The sequence below is a fragment of the Panulirus ornatus genome, chromosome 14 (assembly GCF_036320965.1).
Source record: "Panulirus ornatus isolate Po-2019 chromosome 14, ASM3632096v1, whole genome shotgun sequence".
In the NCBI taxonomy this organism is placed as follows: Eukaryota; Metazoa; Arthropoda; class Malacostraca; order Decapoda; family Palinuridae; genus Panulirus; species Panulirus ornatus.
In genome coordinates this window covers 1,326,378-1,347,373 of record NC_092237.1, presented here as the reverse complement: position 1 = coordinate 1,347,373, position 20,996 = coordinate 1,326,378, and the positions used below count along the sequence as shown (strand labels likewise).

Sequence of the window (20,996 nt, the reverse complement as noted above, 5' to 3'; positions counted from 1 at the left end):
TTTTTCACAAGGACCTCAGCCTCTAAGGCCTGGTTTCTGAAATTTAAACCCATAGATTTTTTTAGTTGTGTGGGGCCTGAATGTGGAAAGGGAGCTGTGGTTTCGGGCATTATTGCATGGCAGCTAGAGACTGAGTGTGAACTAATGGGGCCTTTGTTGTCTTTTCCTAGTGCTACCTTGCACACATGAGGGGGGAGGGGAAGGTATTCCATGCGTGGCGAGGTGGCGATGGGAGTGAATGGGGGGGCAGACAGTGTGAATTGTGTGCATGGGTATATATGTGTGTCTGTGTATGTATGTATGTGTGTACATTGAGATGTACAGGTATGTATATTTGCGTGTGTGGACGTGTGTGTGTATACATTGTGTATGGGGGTGGGTTGGGCCATTTCTTTCGTCTGTTTCCTTGCGCTACCTCGCGAACGCGGGAGACAGCGACAAAGCAAAATAAATAGAAAAAAATATATATAGTGGATCATAGGGTGGGGGAGGGGGCGAAAATTCTGGGGGCCTTGAAGATTGTGTGGAAGTCGAGAACATTATCTCGGAAAGCAAAAATGGGTATGTTTGAAGGAATAGTGGTTCCACCAATGTTGTATGGTTGCGAGGCGTGGGCTATGGATAGAGTTGTGCGCAGGAGGATGGATGTGCTGGAAATGAGATGTTTGAGGACAATGTGTGGTGTGAGGTGGTTTGATCGAGTGAGTAACGTAAGGGTAAGAGAGATGTGTGGAAATAAAAAGAGCGTGGTTGAGAGAGCAGAAGAGGGTGTTTTGAAGTGGTTTGGGCACATGGAGAGGATGAGTGAGGAAAGATTGACCAAGAGGATATATGTGTCGGAGGTGGAGGGAGCAAGGAGAAGAGGGAGACCAAATTGGAGGTGGAAAGATGGAGTGAGGGGGATTTTGTGTGATCAGGGCCTGAACATGCAGGAGGGTGAAAGGAGGGCAAGGAATAGAGTGAATTGGAGCGATGTGGTATACCGGGGTTGACGTGCTGTCAGTGGATTGAATCAAGGCATGTGAAGCGTCTGGGGTAAACCATGGAAAGCTGTGTAGGTATGTATATTTGCGTGTGTGGACGTATGTATATACATGTGTATGGGGGGGGTTGGGCCATTTCTTTCGTCTGTTTCCTTGCGCTACCTCACAAACGCGGGAGACAGCGACAAAGTATAAAAAAAAAAAAAAGATTTTTTTAGCATTGCTACAAGCAGAAATTCAGAGTATACCTAACAATCTTGATGACCTTAAGGGATCATATGTCCCTCTACTCAAGATGATATCAACCAATCTAGAAAGCCTTTCAATCCTTCCTTGAAGAGTCTTATGTCTGAAATATGGCCAAAGCTGTATTTTAGTTTTGAAGCTATTTCACAGGATATTCCTAATAACACTGTTGACTTATGAGTACCCTTCAAAAACTGCTATCTCAAAATTCGGTATGAATCTGTCAGGCCCAGTTTGGAATGAACTTTTCCAAACTTCCTGTCCAAGGAGACTGGTTACCTCTCCACTGCAACCCAGATAGGAGCTTTGTAAAGTCCTAGACATTTCACAATCTAATAGTATTTTGTGAGAGTTTAGCTTTTCATTGTCTTTTTACAAAAACACTTTCCTTATAGCACTAGGTTAGATGGAGAGTTAGTGAATTATGTAATATATCCAGATTTGATAAAGTTCTTTCCTTGGATGATTATCTCATTTGACTTAAGAAAACTCAAGCAGGATTCCTGGCTAAGAATGATGTTACACATGTATTAAGCTTAGAGATAGTTGTGTTGTTATCAGCTCTTGGAAGAAATAGGCAAAGTTCTAATTTAGTTACCTTTCCTTCTCATATTGGTGGTACCTTGGAGAATGGAGTATTCTTTAGTTGCTACAAAAAGTACCAAAATCAGTGCATTGTAGGATCTTTCACCTATCATAACCACTAACCCCAAATAAACATTTCTCATGGTTTGCTGAGCTCTGCCATAAGTGGCAAAACATTTTTTCATCTGTTCATATCATTCTTTACCCAGAACTGTGCCTCACCTGCCTAGTTACCCGCCTGTCAAGAAGCAAACATAACAAAGCAACAAATAACACAAAACTGTAAACTCAGAACAATTACTGGTTGCTTAGTCATCACGAACATTCAGCATCTGCACAACAAAGCAGAAATACTTTCAATAGAATCCCATCTCAGTATGCTTAGCACCTAGATCTTTGCGGCAGCAACAACCCTCTTCCACCTTAAACTCTCCATTATCATCCACTAACTTCCATACAGAAATAATAGCTTATTCCAGCCTGTGTATGGTGTTTATCTTATGCAAATACACACACACATACCAGTGTGCATATTTCTCATGTTTCTACATGATATGGAATTTAAACATTTTCATCGACACAAGGTAGATACCCATCCCTTCCACCATGGAAATTCTGATTAAGAAGTTAGATTTCTTACAGATCTTTGCATTCTAAAGTAAAACAAAGGATTTTTTTTTTTTTTTTGTTAACAAGTAGTTCCATTTTTCAGAGCATTGTTTCCCTGCCATGGGAGATGATTTGGGTTTTAAGAGATCAACCAGTGACAAGAATGCCCAGTCTTCGTATGCTGACACTCTTATATCAGGTCTGTCCTGTGGTATTAGTTAGGATTTTATTTACTATTTTTCAATAGGTACCTTCTCACTAATGGACAGAGCCTTATGAGTAATAAAGAGAGCACTTGCTTGGGAGGGTTAAAGTACCATTATCTTCAAAGAAATAGGATGCACCAATGAGGATTGACCCTCATTTGTCAATCTGAAAATAGAGAAAGCTGTTGGATACTCATTCACTGGAGTCAACAACTAATCAGCAATTTATTCAGGCCTATGATGTCAATAGAGAGAATAGGTGGCACCAAACAACCAATCTTATCTGTAATTTCCCTGCTTACTTAGGTACTATGTAAGCTAGTTTATCATGGTTTGACATAGACTTGTGGTGGCTCCACTTTCTTTCCTGGCATTCAAAGATGTTATATTGATAACCATGTCACTTATCTGGTTTCATGAATGATTTGTAATTAATTGATGGCATCTTGAAATTTGGTGTACTGTGCTTAGAAATATTAAATCTGAGTTGCAGCAACTATAGATTATGTTGACTGGTTAACTTAACCAATACATTTAATGTGTTTTTGTTATATGATAGCATGTCCAATAGTATTTTATGATTTACCCACTGTATGAAGGGGTGCCTGCTTCAGTGGTACATATACACCAGTACCTACATCCCCAGGCAACCTGTCACAGTCAAAATGTTGTAAACTGAGTAATTCAAATCCATTTTTATGCTGGGTTGATGTTCCAGAGCACAACATTTTCCAATTTTATTCTTTTGGATGGACTATACTTAAAACAGCTTATGACCTATACACCACACTCTTTCATGGCATAATTGAGACAATATTTCATGAAAACTTATGGAACATGTACTGTAAGAGGTTATGATAAGGGCTGCTGAAGTGGGAAAGGAGTTAGGGTTCTGTTAGCTTTGTGGACCGTATGAAAACACGGTTGCTTTTCATAAAAGATATTGTTCTATATAGAATTACAGTCAGGAAGAAGAGCTTGTGAAGTTCTTAAAGTAATTAGATATATTAAGTTACAGAACATTGAAGATCATCTTTGTTGGTTATAGATAAATCCACACCCATTTCTTGTTAAAATCAGAATGGTTAGATATAGGATTGAGCCTATTTCAATGCAGACCTGGAAAATTCCACTTTCTGAACATCATCCTTTATGTCCAGGCAAGACTCAAGAAATTGTTTAAGATAGTATTTTTTCAGGGATGTGTGATGTCTCCATGGTTGTTTAATTTGTTTATGGATTGGGTTGTTAGGGAGGTGAATGCAAGAGTTTTGGAAAGAGGGGCAAGTATGCAGTCTGTTGTGGATGAGAGAGCTTGGGAAGTGAGTCAGTTGTTGTTCGCTGATGATACAGCGCTGGTGGCTGATTCATGTGAGATACTGCAGAAGCTGGTGACTGAGTTTGGTAAAGTGTGTGAAAGAAGAAAGCTGAGAGTAAATGTGAATAAGAGCAAGGTTATTAGGTACAGTAGGGTTGAGGGTCAAGTCAATTGGGAGGTAAGTTTGAATGGAGAAAAACTGGAGGAAGTAAAGTGTTTTAGATATCTGGGAGTGGATCTGGCAGCGGATAGAACCATGGAAGCGGAAGTGAATCATAGGGTGGGGGAGGGGGCGAAAATTCTGGGAGCCTTGAAGAATGTTTGGAAGTCGAGAACATTATCTCGGAAAGCAAAACTGGGTATGTTTGAAGGAATCGTGGTTCCAACAATGTTGTATGGTTGCGAGGCGTGGGCTATGGATAGAGTTGTGCGCAGGAGGGTGGATGTGCTAGAAATGAGATGTTTGAGGACAATATGTGGTGTGAGGTGGTTTGATCGAGTAAGTAATGTAAGGGTAAGAGAGATGTGTGGAAATAAAAAGAGCGTGGTTGAGAGAGCAGAAGAGGGTGTTTTGAAATGGTGTGGTCACATGGAGAGAATGAGTGAGGAAAGATAGGCCAAGAGGATATATGTGTCAGAGGTGGAGGGAACGAGGAGAAGTGGGAGACCAAATTGAAGATGGAAAGATGGAGTGAAAAAGATTTTGAGTGATCAGGGCCTGAACATGCAGGAGGGTGAAAGGTGTGCAAGGAATAGAGTGAATTGGAACGATGTGGTATACCGGGGTCGACGTGCTGTCAATGGATTGAACCAGGGCATGTGAAGTGTCTGGGGTAAACCATGGAAAGTTGTGTGGGGCCTGGATGTGGAAAGGGAGCTGTGGTTTTGGTGCATTATTACATGACAGCTAGAGACTGAGTGTGAATGAATGGAGCCTTTGTTGTCTTTTCCTAGCGCTACCTCGCACACATGAGGGGGGAGGGGGATGTTATTCCATGTGTGGCGAGGTGGCGATGGGAATAAATAAAGGCAGACTATGAATTATGTACATGTGTATATATGTATATGTCTGTGTGTGTATATATATGTGTACATTGAGATGTATAGGTATGTATATTTGCGTATGTGGACGTGTATGTATAACATGTGTATGTGGGTGGGTTGGGCCATTCTTTTGTCTGTTTCCTTGCGCTACCTCGCTAACGCGGGAGACAGCGACAAAGCAAAATAGATGAAAATAAATAAATAAATAGTATTTGTTCATTCAGGTTTCTGCGACAAAGCAAAATAAATAAGAATAAATAAATAAATAGTATTTGTTCATTCAGGTTTCTTTAAGACATTATGAGCAAGGAATACTTCAAGCTGGATTAAGATGTTGGTGTTGCTTTCACATCTAGGGCTGTCTGCTAGAGCCTGCGATGTAAGGATAGTGGCTTCTTCCTTGCTTCTTCAGTGAACCACTTGTTGGTGGACACAAAGAGGAGCCTTTGGTATTCAGCAAACTCATTTTATAATAAAAACTGGTACATGTGTTTCAATCTGAGTTATTTCCTTGTATGGCTTTGGGTACACCAGCTTCAGAAGGGGAATCAGATTGCTGTTAACTTTTTTTCATGGGTTTGCTTTAGTTACTCCTAGTGCTCTGTGTTGTTGGTGAAATTAATGAATGTTGAAGATATCTGTTTATCTATATCTCTGATGCCCATTCTCTCTGGGGACTCCCATTAAGAGGGTTGCCTCAGGAAAAGAGAGTCCACCTATCCCTGTTCTTACTTGCTTCCCTCACATACACCATTCCACACATTCTTCCACCATTTCTCCCCTTGCTGTACTCTTCTACTCTATTTCCCCATGTCACAGGTGTTGGGAAGCATTAACATTTTACCACAATTAGAGCTCTATGAGTAGCCATTCATTTTCCTTCTGTTCCCTTCCTCTGCTTCTTTCCCTTTTGAAAAACTATATATTGATTCCTAATAGCAACAGATCCAAGGCAGGGTCAGCCTACTTGGTGCCATCTCACCTAAACTGTGATGCCATAGGTCTGCGTGGTTTGTTATATGTTGATAAGTCCTGCAAATGAGCATCTGCCAACGTCATATATATTTTGATCGAAGGGAGTGAATCCTCCTGGATTAACCCTATTTTTAGGGCTGAAACTGATTTAAGCCCACCACTGAGCATAACCTCTCAGATACTTGTTATGTTCTGCCTATTATAGAGAATGTTTTTCATGCTTCTTTGAAACCTATATTTTTCATTTGATGTTCATTTCTATCCCATCACTTTTTTGTCTGCAGACTTAAGGTATTTTGGTGTTCACATCATACTTGTTAATCTCTTCTGTGATACTTCTACAAGCAATCTGTATTCTTCTTTATAACAAACAATACCAGTGCCATATTGGTGCCATTTGTAGCACAACACTGACAACGTAAGGACCAATGGATTGTTATCATCTTACACCACAGAAGGTTTTTATTTTTTGCAGTTATCAGTTACTTATTTATTGTGCACTTTATGCCTCATTGAGGAGCTTCTCACTTTAGATGAGTCTTTCATTCCCCTGCCTCAGTTAGGAGTGCAGCCATGAAACCTAAATAAGCCCCATAGAACGGATCCTTGGGTTGTTATTTTTTATTCATTATACTTTGTCACTGTCTCCCTCTTTAGCGAGGTAGCACAAGGAAACAGACAAAAGAATGGCCCAACCCACCCACATACACATGTATATACATACACGTTCACACACGAACATATACATACCTATACATTTCAACTTATACATATATATATATATATATATATATACATACCCAGACATATGCATATATACTTATGTACATAATTCATACTTGCTGCCTTTATTCATTCCCATCGCCACCCCGCAACACATGGAATGACAACCCCCTCCCCCGCACGTGCGCGAGGTCGTACTAGGAAAAGACAACAAAGGCCACATTCATTCACACTCAGTCTCTAGTTGTCATGTATAATGCACTGAAACCACAGCTCCCTTTCCACATTCAGGCCCCACGAAACTTTCCATGGTTTACCCCAGATGCTTCACATGCCCTAGTTCAATCCATTGACAGCACGTCAACCCCGTTATATCACATTGTTCCAATTCACTCTATTCCTTGCATGCCTGTCACCCTCCTTCATGTTCAGGCCCCGATCGCTCAAAATGTTTTTCTTTCCATCTTTCCACCTCCAATAATTTTCTTCTAAGCCATTACTTTATGTTATACCACATGCTTTTACATATCTTGATTTCCGTAAAGAAGAATCATAAACATGTAAATATTTTCTGCACTGTCGCTTGCCTTGTCTTGAGTTTTTTGTTCTGATGTTTGGTTTGGTCGACATAGATCTTTATTAGAGATGGATAGATTTAGTGTTTTAGATGATTTTAAAGAAATGATTTTAGATTGGATGTAGAGAAAGCATTTTGTGTATAGAGGTGGAGTGAATGGAGACATTGGCTTCATTTACAGAATCAACTTTGTTTGCAAAGTGGAAATGTATGTAGCATTTTATGGAAGTTTGTGTTTCACTTGATATATGGGGCAAAAGTTGAGTATGTCCATCTTTGTGATGTTCATAGGCTGTATGCACCTGATCTACCCCAAGGAACTGGGCATAGATGATGATGATGACAGATCTTTGCTCATTCTCATTTTTACATAATGACCATTACCTACATTAATGAGATGGCATGATTAACAAAGAAATGGCATCATTTACTCATTTGTTTTGCAAGTTTATTATTCTATAATTTCATGTGACTGGTAAATGTATTAATTTACAATTTTACATGTTTCTATCCTACCATAATTAGCATCACTCTTGCCGAAGCTCAAGTGTCCTGGTTCAGGGCATAGATTCAAGCAAGGGCTTCTACCTATTAGACCCAGATAGCAATTTACCAAGGACACAGGAACGTCTGAGGTCTGTATTTGATGAGACTGGCTGGCCGGGCATTACTGCTAGGAGACCAACTCATGATGAGTTTCAGGATGCCATCACTAACCAAGATATGTTTGTGTGAGTGTTAATTTAGTCGACTACAGTTCATTTTGGTTAGAATTCTTATTTAAGTTTGATACTGTATACAGTTTTCAGACATATTTAAAACGAGGCTTTTAGATATTTATCATTTGAATGTGCAGAGATCCAAGGCAACTCAAGTGTATGTAGAACTTTTACCTGGTTCTTAAACAGGAAAACTATTCATACAACTAAGTTCTACCTTGTATATAATACTTATTATGCAAGTTATGCACAACTAGACTGCTAATTTTAATTTTTTATTGATTTTATTATCATTTTACTTTGTCACTGTCTCCCGTGTTAGCGAGGTAGGGCAAGGAAACAGACAAAAGAATGACTCAACCCACCAACATACACATGTATATACATAAACACCCTCACATGCACATATACATACCTATACATTTCAACATATACATACATATACATACACAGACATATACATTTATACACACACATGTACATACTCATACTTGCTGCCTTCATCCATTCCTGTTGCCACCCCACCACACATGACATGGCACCCCTCTCCCCCCTGCGCGCATGCGAGGTAGCGCTAAGAAAAGACAACAAAGGCCACATTCATTCACACTCAGTCTCTAGCTGTCATGAGTAGTGCACGGAAACCACAGCTCCCTTTCCACATCCAGGCCCCACAAAACTTTTCATGGTTTACCCCAGACGCTTCACATGCCCTGGTTCAGTCCATTGACATTCCTTGCACACCTTTCACCCTCCTGTATGTTCAGGCCTCCATCGCTCAAAATATTTTTCACTCCATCCTTCCACCTCCAGTTTGGTCTCCCACTTCTCCCTGTTCCCTCCACCTCTGACACATATATCCTTTTTGTCAATCTTTCCTCACTCATTCTCTCCATGTGACCAAACCTTTTCAATACACCCTCTTCTGCTCTCTCTGTCGCACTGTCTTTAGTACCACACATCTCTCTTACCCTTTCATTACTTATTCGATCAAACCACCTCACACCACATATTGTCCTCAAACATCTCATTTCCATCACATTCACCCTCCTCCGCACAACCCTATCTATAGCCCATGCCTTGCAACCATATAACATTGTTGGAACCACCATTCCTTCAAACATACCCATTTTTGCTCTCCGAGATAATGTTCTCGCCTTCCACACATTCTTTAACGCTCCCAGAACCTTCGCCCCCAACCCCACCCTGTGACTCACTTCCGCTTCCATGGTTCCATCCGCTGTTAATTCTACTCCCAGATATCTGAAACACTTCACTTCCTCCAGTTTTTCTCCATTCAAACTTACCTCTCAATTGACTTGTCCCTCCGCCCTACTATACCTACTGTACTGTAACCTTGCTCTTATTCACATTTACTCTCAGCTTTCTTCTTTCACACACTTTACCAAACTCAGCCACCAGCTTCTGCAGTTTCTCACCCGAATCTTGATCCATTCTGTCCTTGCTCTCTAATCCCTCCTGTACTCTTAGTGATATCAAAATTGCACATCCTTGTTTTCTCCTTCCCTGATAATGATTTTCAGTCTTTCCCGTCCATACTACTTTCATGCTCTCCCACAGCTTGCATTCGTCATTTCTATTTTCACTCCATACTCCCTGCCCAAGGATATGGGTTTCCCCAATCTCCAGGACATTCTGACTCTTAACTTTTAAATTTCTTCACAAGCTCCCTCCATTTACTTTGATCATTCATCCCATAAACATTCATAGTCATCACAGTCAACAGTCTATCTCTTTACTCCCTGGTATCACTGGTGCCTCAGTAGTAACAGTGGTAGAGGTAGCAGGACTCTTAGATTGTCCAAATAAGTAAAGAGTCCAAATAAGTAAAGTTTTAGTACATCTTAAGTGTATGTCTGCTGTAAAAACTATTCCCTTGATGGAGCTGGGCAACACATCAGTTCCAAACCAAGGGACTTACTTACAAGGTCATCATGAAAAGGCAGGGTGAAACTTGGATACACTAGAAAACTCTAAAGTATCTCCTCAAGGCACTAAATTCTAACTTTTTCCAGTCTTAGAGCTTTCTCCTGCAGCATCTCCTAACTGCCACTACAGACCAGTCTCATACTTTTATACTTTTAAGATTCATTGTTTTCCCCTTGCCTTCTCCAGGTGGACTATACTTGCAATCCTCATTCTTCAGGTACCTCATCTTGGGTGGGGGAGGGGGCGAATTTTCTGGGAGCGTTGAAGATTGTGTAAAGGCGAGACGGTTATCTTGGAGAGCAAAAATGGGTATGTTTGAAGGAATAGTGGTTCCATCAATGTTATATGGTTGCAAGGTGTGGGCTATAGATAGGGTTGTGTGGAGGATGGTGGATGTGTTGGAAATGAAATGTTTGAGTACAATATGTGGTGTGAGGTGGTTTGATTAAGTAATGAAAGGATAAGAGAGATGTGTGGTAATAAAAAGAATGTGGTTGAAAGAGCAGAAGAGGGTGTATTGAAATGGTTTGGTCACATGGAGAGAATGAGTGAGGAAAGATTGACAAAGAGGTGGAGGGAATGAGAAATGGGAGGCCAAATTGGAGGGGGAAGGATGGAGTGAAAAACATTTTGAGTGATCAGGGCCTGAACATACAGGAGGTTGAAAGGCGTGCAAGGAATAGAGTGAATTGGAATGATGTGGTATACTGGGGTCGATGTGCTGTCATTGGATTGAACCAGGGCATGTGAAGCATCTGGGGTAAACCATGGAAAGTTTTATGGGGCCTGGATGTGGAAAGGGAGCTGTGGCTTTGGTGCATTACACATGACAGCTAGAGACTGAGTATGAAAGAATGTGGCCTTTGTTGTCTTTTTCTAGTGCACTGACTAACTAATCAGCATCATCACCCTTTCTTGAAAAACTCATCCGCAACCCCATCGACATTTGACACTGTGACATTTCATCTTGCACAAGGCTTCCATTGCTTCTCTTTATACACTTCCATTTACCATGACTGGTGTTCAGCATCCTACCTCATCTGCCTGTGCATTATTTAATAATACATTCAGCAATCCCTCCAAAAACCTAATTCATTTTTTCACATCTTTTTCATCTGATAACACATCCCCATCAGCTCTCTTTACTATCCTCCGTTTGTTCTCTTGGTCTCACAGTATTCACCTCCTTTCAAAACATTTTTCTTTTTCTCCCTGAAATTCATTGATTCTCTTCATATTTCATAAGCCCTCATTTTCAGCACTGCCTTACCCCTTCTCTTCTGTCCTCTTTTTCAGCTTTCATACCACTCATGATCTGCTGCTTTCACATGCACTCTTTCCAAATGCTTGCACACCTTCCCTGCAGATACTGACCATACACCTTTCTTTCCTGTTTCAAAAGCAAATTAATTTCATCATTCACTACCCTTTATCATATTTCCATTTTCCACCTTTTGCTTACCACACAATTAGCACTGCTTCCCAAAATACCTTCCATTCCCCTTGTTTCTTGTACTTTCACTGTATACCATATCTTTTACAACCAAACTCTCCTCTTGTCTCTCCAGACACATCTTTCACATATATTTGATCTCTTTCTGAGTGAAACCCACCACCAACTTTCACTCTCACCTCATCAAAGAAATGATCAAACATTCTGCCTGCCACACATCTTGGCACAGTCACCTCCAGCACCTTCTTCTCTGCATTAAAGTATGTTAACACATAATCCACAAAGGCCTGTAAATCTCAAAACACATAATCCACAAAGGCCTGTAAATCCCAATCAATCTCACCCAGTCCTACTTGTATACCTTTTCTTAAACCATGTATTCCCAGTTACCATTAATTTTGCTGTACACAGCAAACAAAAACCCCTCACCTGTTTTTTTCATTACACCTCCCACCCTTGCATTGTATATCCCCAAGTGCCATTTTGATCCACAATATCAGCATTGCCAGAGCACTCACTCAGTTCTTTCCAAAATGCATACTTTTCTTCTTCACTCCTCTCACTTCTTGGTACCTAAAGCACTAAGTCACCCACCTTTCATAGTTCTTTCATTCTAACTCACATCAACCATATGACTAAGTACCTTTCACTCTCAGCACAGCCTGATGATTCTTTCTGCATCAGATTTTGCCCACAGTGTCTGCATATCTTTCATATCGTGTTATGGAGACTCTTTTAGCCATGGCTACCCCTCTTGAGGGAGTTCCCGGAGGGATCAAGTATCAGAGATTTAGATAGATATTTTTTATTTACAGATTCACTTAACTTTATTTAAAAAATTACCACTCAAAACCCCCCATCCTCCTCCATCTAGCTGCAATTTCACCTCTTTGAACCATCTTGAAGAAATCCATTAAAGATGCAAGGTAGATTTGTACCACTGATTATATGTTTACACAGGTATCATGTAATTATTATGTAACAGTAGTACTATTATATTAATCCTCTGTATGTAACAGGTATGCTGGTCATGGCTCAGGCAGTCAGTACTTACCAGGAGAATTGGTTGAGGGGCTGGACTGTAGAGCTTTAGTTGTTCTGTATGGATGTGCTTCAGTACGCCTAGCTCCTCGAGGGCGAATATCAGATCCATGGGGAGTTGTCCTCAACTACTTAATTGCATACTGGTATGTTCTATTTTTTTTTTATTTTTAAACTTTGTCGCTGTCTCCCACCTTAGTGAGGTGTAGCGCAAGGAAATATAAGAAAGAATGGCCCAACCCACCCACGTACACGTGTATATTTTTTTTTTTTTTTTTTTGCTTTGTCGCTGTCTCCCGCGTTTGCGAGGTAGCGCAAGGAAACAGATGAAAGAAATGGCCCAACCCACCCCCATACACATGTATATACATACACGTCCACACACGCAAATATACATACCTACACAGCTTTCCATGGTTTACCCCAGACGCTTCACATGCCCTGATTCAATCCACTGACAGCACGTCAACCCCGGTATACCACATCGATCCAATTCACTCTATTCCTTGCCCTCCTTTCACCCTCCTGCATGTTCAGGCCCCGATCACACAAAATCTTTTTCACTCCATCTTTCCACCTCCAATTTGGTCTCCCACTTCTCCTCGTTCCCTCCACCTCCGACACATATATCCTCTTGGTCAATCTTTCCTCACTCATTCTCTCCATGTGCCCAAACCATTTCAAAACACCCTCTTCTGCTCTCTCAACCACGCTCTTTTTATTTCCACACATCTCTCTTACCCTTACGTTACTTACTCGATCAAACCACCTCACACCACACATTGTCCTCAAACATCTCATTTCCAGCACATCCATCCTCCTGCGCACAACTCTATCCATAGCCCACGCCTCGCAACCATACAACATTGTTGGAACCACTATTCCTTCGAACATACCCATTTTTGCTTTCCAAGATAATGTTCTCGACTTCCACACATTCTTCAAGGCTCCCAGGATTTTCGCCCCCTCCCCCACCCTATGATCCACTTCCGCTTCCATGGTTCCATCCGCTGCCAGATCCACTCCCAGATATCTAAAACACTTTACTTCCTCCAGTTTTTCTCCATTCAAACTTACCTCCCAATTGACTTGACCCTCAACCCTACTGTACCTAATAACCTTGCTCTTATTCACATTTACTCTTAACTTTCTTCTTTCACACACTTTACCAAACTCAGTCACCAGCTTCTGCAGTTTCTCACATGAATCAGCCACCAGCACTGTATCATCAGCGAACAACAACTGACTCACTTCCCAAGCTCTCTCATCCCCAACAGACTTCATACTTGCCCCTCTTTCCAAAACTCTTGCATTCACCTCCCTAACAACCCCATCCATAAACAAATTAAACAACCATGGAGACATCACACACCCCTGCCGCAATCCTACATTCACTGAGAACCAATCACTTTCCTCTCTTCCTACACGTACACATGCCTTACATCCTCGATAAAAACACATGTACATGTATGTATATACACATGTATATACATACATGTATATATACAAACGCACATATACATATACATTTCAATGTATACATACACAGACATATACATATGTACACATGCACATATTCATACTTGCTACCTTCATCCATTCCCATTGCCACCTCGCCACACATGAAATGGCACCCACCTTCCCCAGCATGCATGCAATGTAGCACTAGGAAAGGACAACAAAGGTTACATTCGTTCACACTTAGTCTCTAGTTGTCATGTGTAATGCACCGAAACCATGGCTCCCTTTCCACATCCAAGCCCCACAAAACTTTCCATGGTTCACTGCAGATGCTTTACATGCCCTGGTTCAACCCATTGACAGCACATCAACCCTGGTATACCACATCGTTCCAATTCACTCTATTCCTTGCACACCTTTTACCCTCCTGTATGTTCAGGCGATATGTTCTATGCTGATAATAAAAGAATATAAATTGATTTAATTTTAATTCTGTCATAGCCTCTGTAAGATAGATCATCTCTTGTCACAGTAACATTATCTTGAAAATTTTCGTCTTTGTCATTGGTGTTATGTTTCATCAGTTTCATCATCCCATGTACTTGAGAATTAACAGTTAAGATACCTCTGTCTTCCTCTGAAAAGCTTAGCTTTGAAATTCTCTTCCTCTTTTGTCTTTCCATCTTCGTATAACCTTTCCACCTTCAAGAGTCAGGTCTACAAACTCCTGCAGAGCCCAGATTATTTTTTAAGCTCAACATTGAACACTCAAGGACAGTTGTGAATGAACTTATGCAAGTTCATTTATGGATGAATGTTTACAGAAATTAGCAAAATTTGATTGTAATTACCGTTTGCTATGCTGTCTTAGAAATGTTATTGTTCTGATATAAATAGACCATTTGATAGATACTAAATATGGCTGCATCCTTTTTGTGTGTTAGATACTGTTTTTGGCATCTTTGTTGTTGCTTATCATTTTTTCCTTTATGCAGCAGGCTGACTAATATACTTTGTGGTGCACTTGTGAAAGTTTGTCTTCCTTTCTTTACAGCCCCTGTGTGGTAGGCATGCTGTGGGACGTAACAGATAAAGACACAGACTTTCTCACCTGTGGGATGATACGAGCACTGCAAGGGAAAGATGGTGACCCTGCTACCCCTCTGGCCACACCTCCTTCAGATGTAGCTCTACTGGTAGCCCGCTCACGTTCACTTTGCCGTTGGTACCTAACAGCTGCAGCACTTACAGTTTATGGTCTGCCTTTACAAGTCATTAACTAAACTCGAGAATGATGTGCTGTTATCTTATATTGATCATTTATTTATTTTCTTAATTGTATTTACCATAAGATCTCTTTTTAAGAAAGAATCAATATTACATATGACTTCATTCTGGAGGCTCTTGTAGCCCGAGGCTACACTATATCCAGTAGCAGGGAAATGTGGACTCCTTTTGAGTGATGAGTTCTTTGATGAGACTGTACTACTGGTGACACAGCCTTACTAAATTAGACTTTTCACTTGCGGTGTACCCTCATAGAAGCAGAGTCTGGTACCACCAACATGGAGCCAAGAGAGAATTTATTATCTTTCAGGCTCGGTCATCTTTTCTTGATGCTACCTCACTCATGCGGGAAATAGCAAACGTGTATGAATGGAAGAAGAAAGAGGTAAATGCGAGTCTTGGATAGAGGGGTGAGTATGCAGTCTGTGGGGGTGACTGGGCCTGGGATGTAAGTCAGTTGTTGATTGCTGATGATACAGTAATGGTAGCAGATTTGAGTGAGAAACTACATTAGTTAGTGACTGAGTTTGGAAGAATTATATGAAAGGAGGAAGTTGAGAGTGAATGTGAATAAAAGCAAGGTTATTAGGTTTAGCAGGGTTAAGGACCAGGTTAGTTGGAGTGCAAGTTTGAGTGGAGAAAAATTGGGGGAAGTGAAGTGTTTTAGATACCTGGGAGTGCACATGGTAGCAAATGGATGAAGAAGGGAGTCTTAAGGTAGGTAAGGGGTCATAGGTTCTGGGAGTGCTGAAGAATGTGTTGAAAGAGAGAATGTTATCTGGAAGGGCAAAAAATGGGTATGATTGAAGGTGTAGTAACCCCAACAACATTGCTTGGATGCATGGCATGGGCTATAGAGAAGGTTTTGAAGAGGACAGTGGATGTGTTTGAAATGAAATGTTTGAGGACAATATGTGGTGTTAGGTAGTTTGACAGAAAATAATGAAAGGGTAATAAGAGTATGGTTGAGAGAGCAGAAGGTGAGTTGAAAAGGTTTGGACATATGGAACAAATGAGTGAGGAATGGTTGACAAAGAGGATATTTGTGTCAGAGTGGAGGGAAAAAGGAGAAGCAGAAGACTGAATTGGAGGTGGAAGGATGGAGTGAAAAAGATTTTGACAATTGGGCGTGTACATGCAGGAGAGTTGTGCAAGGAATAGAATGAATTGGAATGATGTGGTATTCCTTGCATGCCTTTCACCCTCCTTTATGTTCAGGCCCCGATCACTCAAAATCTTTTTCACTCCATCCTTCTGCCTCCAATTTGGTCTCCCACTTCTGTTCGCTCCCTCCACCTCTGACACATATATCCTCTTTGTCAATTTTCCTCTTTCATTTTCCCCATGTGACCAAACCATTTCAGTACACCCTTTTCTGCTCTCTCAACCATGCTCTTTTTACTACCACATATTTCTCTTAGCCTTTCATTACTTACTTGATCAAACCATCTCACACCATATATTGTCCTCAAACATTTCATTTCCAACACACCCACCCTCCTCCGCACAACCCTATCTATAGCCCATGCCTTGCAACCATATAACATTGTTGGAACCACTATTCCTTCAAACATACCCATTTTTGCTCTCCGAGATAATGTTCTTGCCTTCCACACATTCTTTTACACTCCCAGAACCTTCACCCCCTCCCCCACCCTGTTACTCACTTCTGCTTCCATGGTTCCATCCGCTGCTAATTCCACTCCCAGATATCTAAAACACTTCACTTCCTCCAGTTTTTCTCCATTCAAACTTGCCTCCCAATTAAATTGTCCCTCAACCCTACTAAACCTAATAACCTTGCTCTTATTCACGTTTACTCTCAACTTCCTTCTTTCACACACCTTACCAAACTCAGTCACCATCTGCAGTTTCTCACCCAAATCAGCCACAAGTGCAGTATCATCAGCAAACAACTGACTCACTTCCCAAGCTCTTTCATCCACAACAGACTGCATACTTGCCCCTCTCTCCAAAACTCTTGCATTTATCTCCCTAACAACCCCATCCATAAACAAATTAAACAACCTTGGAGACATCACGAACTTCTGCCACGAATCGACATTCACTGAGAACCAATCACTTTCCTCTCTTCCTACTCGTACACATGCCTTACTTCCTCAATAAATACTTTTCACTGCTTCTAGCAACCTACCTCCCACACCATATACTCTTAATACCTTCCACAAAGCTTCTCTATCAACCCTATCGTATGCCTTCTCCAGATCCATAAATGCTACATACAAATCCATCTGTTTTCTAAGTATTTCTCACATACATTCTTTAAAGCAAACACCTGATCCACACATCCTCTACCACTTCTGAAACCACACTGCTCTTCCCCAATCTGATGCTCTGTACATGCCTTTACCCTATCAATCAATATCCCATATAATTTCCCAGGAATACTCACCAAACTTATACCTCTGTAATTTGAGCACTCACCTTTATCCCCTTTGCCTTTGTACAGTGGCACTATGCATGCATTCTGCCAGTTCTCAGGCACTTCACCATGAACCATACACACACTGAATATCTTTACCAACCAATCAACAACACCCCTTTTTAATAAATTCCACTGCAGTACCATCCAACCCGCCGGCTTTCATCTTCTGCAAAGCTTTCACTACCTCTTTTCTGTTTACCAAACCATTCTCCCTGACCCTTTCTCTTCGCACATCACCTCGACCAGAACACCCTATTTATGCAACTCTGTCATCAAACACATTCAACAAACCTTCAAAATACTCACTCCATCTCATTCTCACTTCACCACTACTTGTTATTACTTCCCCATCAGCCCCATTCACTGATGTTCCCATTTGTTCTCTTGTCTTACCCACTTTATTTACCTCCCTCAAAAACATCTTTTATTCTCCTAAAAATGTAATGGTATTCTCTCTCCCCAACTCTCATTTGCCCTTTTTCACCTCTTGCACCTTTCTCTTGACCTCCTGCTGCATTCTAACATACATCTCCCAGTCATTTGCACTACCCTGCAAAAATCGTCCAAACACATCTCTCTTCTCTTTCACTAATAATCTTACTTCTTCATCCAACCACTCACTACCCTTTCTAATCTGCCTCCCTCCCACCTTTCTCATGCCACAAGTATTTTTTTGTGCAAGCCATCACTGCTTCCCTAAATACAACCCATTCCTCCCCCACTCCCCATGTCATTTATTCTCACCTTTTGCCATTCTGCACTTAATCTCTCCTGATACTTCCTCACACAAGTCTCCTTTTCAAGCTCACTTACTCTCACCACTCCAACATTCTCTACTCTTTTCTGAAAACCTTTACAAATCTTCACCTTCGCCTCCACAAGATAATGATCGGACATCCCTCCAGCTGCCCCTCTCAGCACATTATCATCCAAAAGTCTCTCTTCCACGTGCCAATCAATTAACACATAATCCAAGAATGCTCTATGGCCATCTCTCTTACTTACAAAGGTATACTGATGTATATCTCTTATTAAACCAGGTATTCCCAATCACCAGTCATTTTTCAGCACACAAATCTATAAGCTCTTCATCATTTCCATTTACAACACTGAATACCCCATGTACACCAATTATACCCTCAACTGCCACATTACTCACCTTTGCATTCAAATCACCCATCACTATATCCCGGTCTCGTGCATCAAAACTGTTAACACACTCACTCAGATGCTCCCAAAACACTTGCCTCATGATCTTTCTTCTCATGACCAGGTGCATAAGCACCAATTATCACCCATCTCTCTCCATCCACTTTCACTTTTACCCATATCAATCTGGAGTTTACTTTCTTACACTCTATAACATACTCCCACAACTCCTGCTTCAGGAGTAGTGCTACTCCTTCCTTTGCTATTGTCCTCTCACCAGCCCTGACTTTACTCCCAAGACATTCCCAAACCACTCTTCCCCTTTACCCTTGAACTTTGTTTCACTCAAAAGCCAAAACATCCAGGTTCCTTTCCTCATACATACTACCTATCTCTCTATCCTTTTTTCTCATCTTGGTTACATCTGCACACATTTAGACACCCCAATGTGAGCCTTCGAGGAGGATGAGCACTCCCTGCATGACTCCTTCTTCTGTTTCCTCTTTTAGAAAGTGAAGAGCTTGTAGATTTATGTGCTGAAAAAGGACTGATGATTGGGAATACCTGGTTTAAAAAGCGAGATATACATAAGTATACTTATGTAAGTAGGAGAGATGGCCAGAGAGCGTTATTGGATTACGTGTTAATTGACAGGCGCGCGAAAGAGAGACTTTTGGATGTTAATGTGCTGAGAGGTGCAACTGGAGGGATGTCTGATCATTATCTTGTGGAGGCTAAGGTGAAGATTTGTATGGGTTTTCAGAAAAGAAGAGTGAATGTTGGGGTGAAGAGGGTGGTGAGAGTAAGTGAGCTTGGGAAGGAGACTTGTGTGAGGAAGTACCAGGAGAGACTGAGTACAGAATGGAAAAAGGTGAGAACAATGGAAGTAAGGGGAGTGGGGGAGGAATGGGATGTATTTAGGGAATCAGTGATGGATTGCGCAAAAGATGCTTGTGGCATGAGAAGAGTGGGAGATGGGTTGATTAGAAAGGGTAGTGAGTGGTGGGATGAAGAAGTAAGAGTATTAGTGAAAGAGAAGAGAGAGGCATTTGGACGATTTTTGCAGGGAAAAAATGCAATTGAGTGGGAGATGTATAAAAGAAAGAGACAGGAGGTCAAGAGAAAGGTGCAAGAGGTGAAAAAAAGGGCAAATGAGAGTTGGGGTGAGAGAGTATCATTAAATTTTAGGGAGAATAAAAAGATGTTCTGGAAGGAGGTAAATAAAGTGCGTAAGACAAGGAAGCAAATGGGAACTTCAGTGAAGGGCGCAAATGGGGAGGTGATAACAAGTAGTGGTGATGTGAGAAGGAGATGGAGTGAGTATTTTGAAGGTTTGTTGAATGTGTTTGATGATAGAGTGGCAGATATAGGGTGTTTTGGTCGAGGTGGTGTGCAAAGTGAGAGGGTTAGGGAAAATGATTTGGTAAACAGAGAAGAGGTAGTAAAAGCTTTGCGGAAGATGAAAGCCGGCAAGGCAGCAGGTTTGGATGGTATTGCAGTGGAATTTATTAAAAAAGGGGGTGACTGTATTGTTGACTGGTTGGTAAGGTTATTTAATGTATGTATGACTCATGGTGAGGTGCCTGAGGATTGGCGGAATGCGTGCATAGTGCCATTGTACAAAGGCAAAGGGGATAAGAGTGAGTGCTCAAATTACAGAGGTATAAGTTTGTTGAGTATTCCTGGTAAATTATATGGGAGGGTATTGATTGAGAGGGTGAAGGCATGTACAGAGCATCAGATTGGGGAAGAGCAGTGTGGTTTCAGAAGTGGTAGAGGATGTGTGGATCAGGTGTTTGCTTTGAAGAATGTATGTGAGAAATACTTAGAAAAGCAAATGGATTTGTATGTAGCATTTATGGATCTGGAGAAGGCATATGATAGAGTTGATAGAGATGCTCTGTGGAAGGTATTAAGAATATATGGTGTGGGAGGCAAGTTGTTAGAAGCAGTGAAAAGTTTTTATCGAGGATGTAAGGCATGTGTACGTGTAGGAAGAGAGGAAAGTGATTGGTTCTCAGTGAATGTAGGTTTGCGGCAGGGGTGTGTGATGTCTCCATGGGTGTTTAATTTGTTTATGGATGGGGTTGTTAGGGAGGTGAATGCAAGAGTTTTGGAAAGAGGGGCAAGTATGAAGTCTGTTGGGGATGAGAGAGCTTGGGAAGTGAGTCAGTTGTTGTTCGCTGATGATACAGCGCTGGTGGCTGATTCATGTGAGAAACTG

General features: G+C 41.2%; 1 protein-coding gene across 6 annotated transcripts in view; it reads left to right on the top strand.

Annotated features, from left to right (window-relative positions):
- The window catches only part of Sse (extra spindle pole bodies like 1, separase), a 50,032-nt gene extending 29,728 nt beyond the window's left edge, over positions 1-20,304 (top strand). For 4 of the 6 annotated variants that reach the window (XM_071669253.1, XM_071669247.1, XM_071669249.1 and 1 more), the window contains 4 exons: positions 2,527-2,622; positions 7,792-7,997; positions 12,408-12,575; positions 14,945-20,303. In XM_071669253.1, coding sequence (XP_071525354.1) covers positions 2,527-2,622; positions 7,792-7,997; positions 12,408-12,575; positions 14,945-15,173 — 699 coding nt within the window. In that variant the 3' untranslated portion in view covers positions 15,174-20,303. Of the gene's footprint in view, positions 1-2,526; positions 2,623-7,791; positions 7,998-12,407; positions 12,576-14,944 lie in introns of all 6 variants that reach the window. The other 2 variants (XM_071669248.1, XM_071669252.1) reach the window with 2 other exon arrangements.
- The last annotated feature ends 692 nt before the right edge of the window (positions 20,305-20,996 follow it).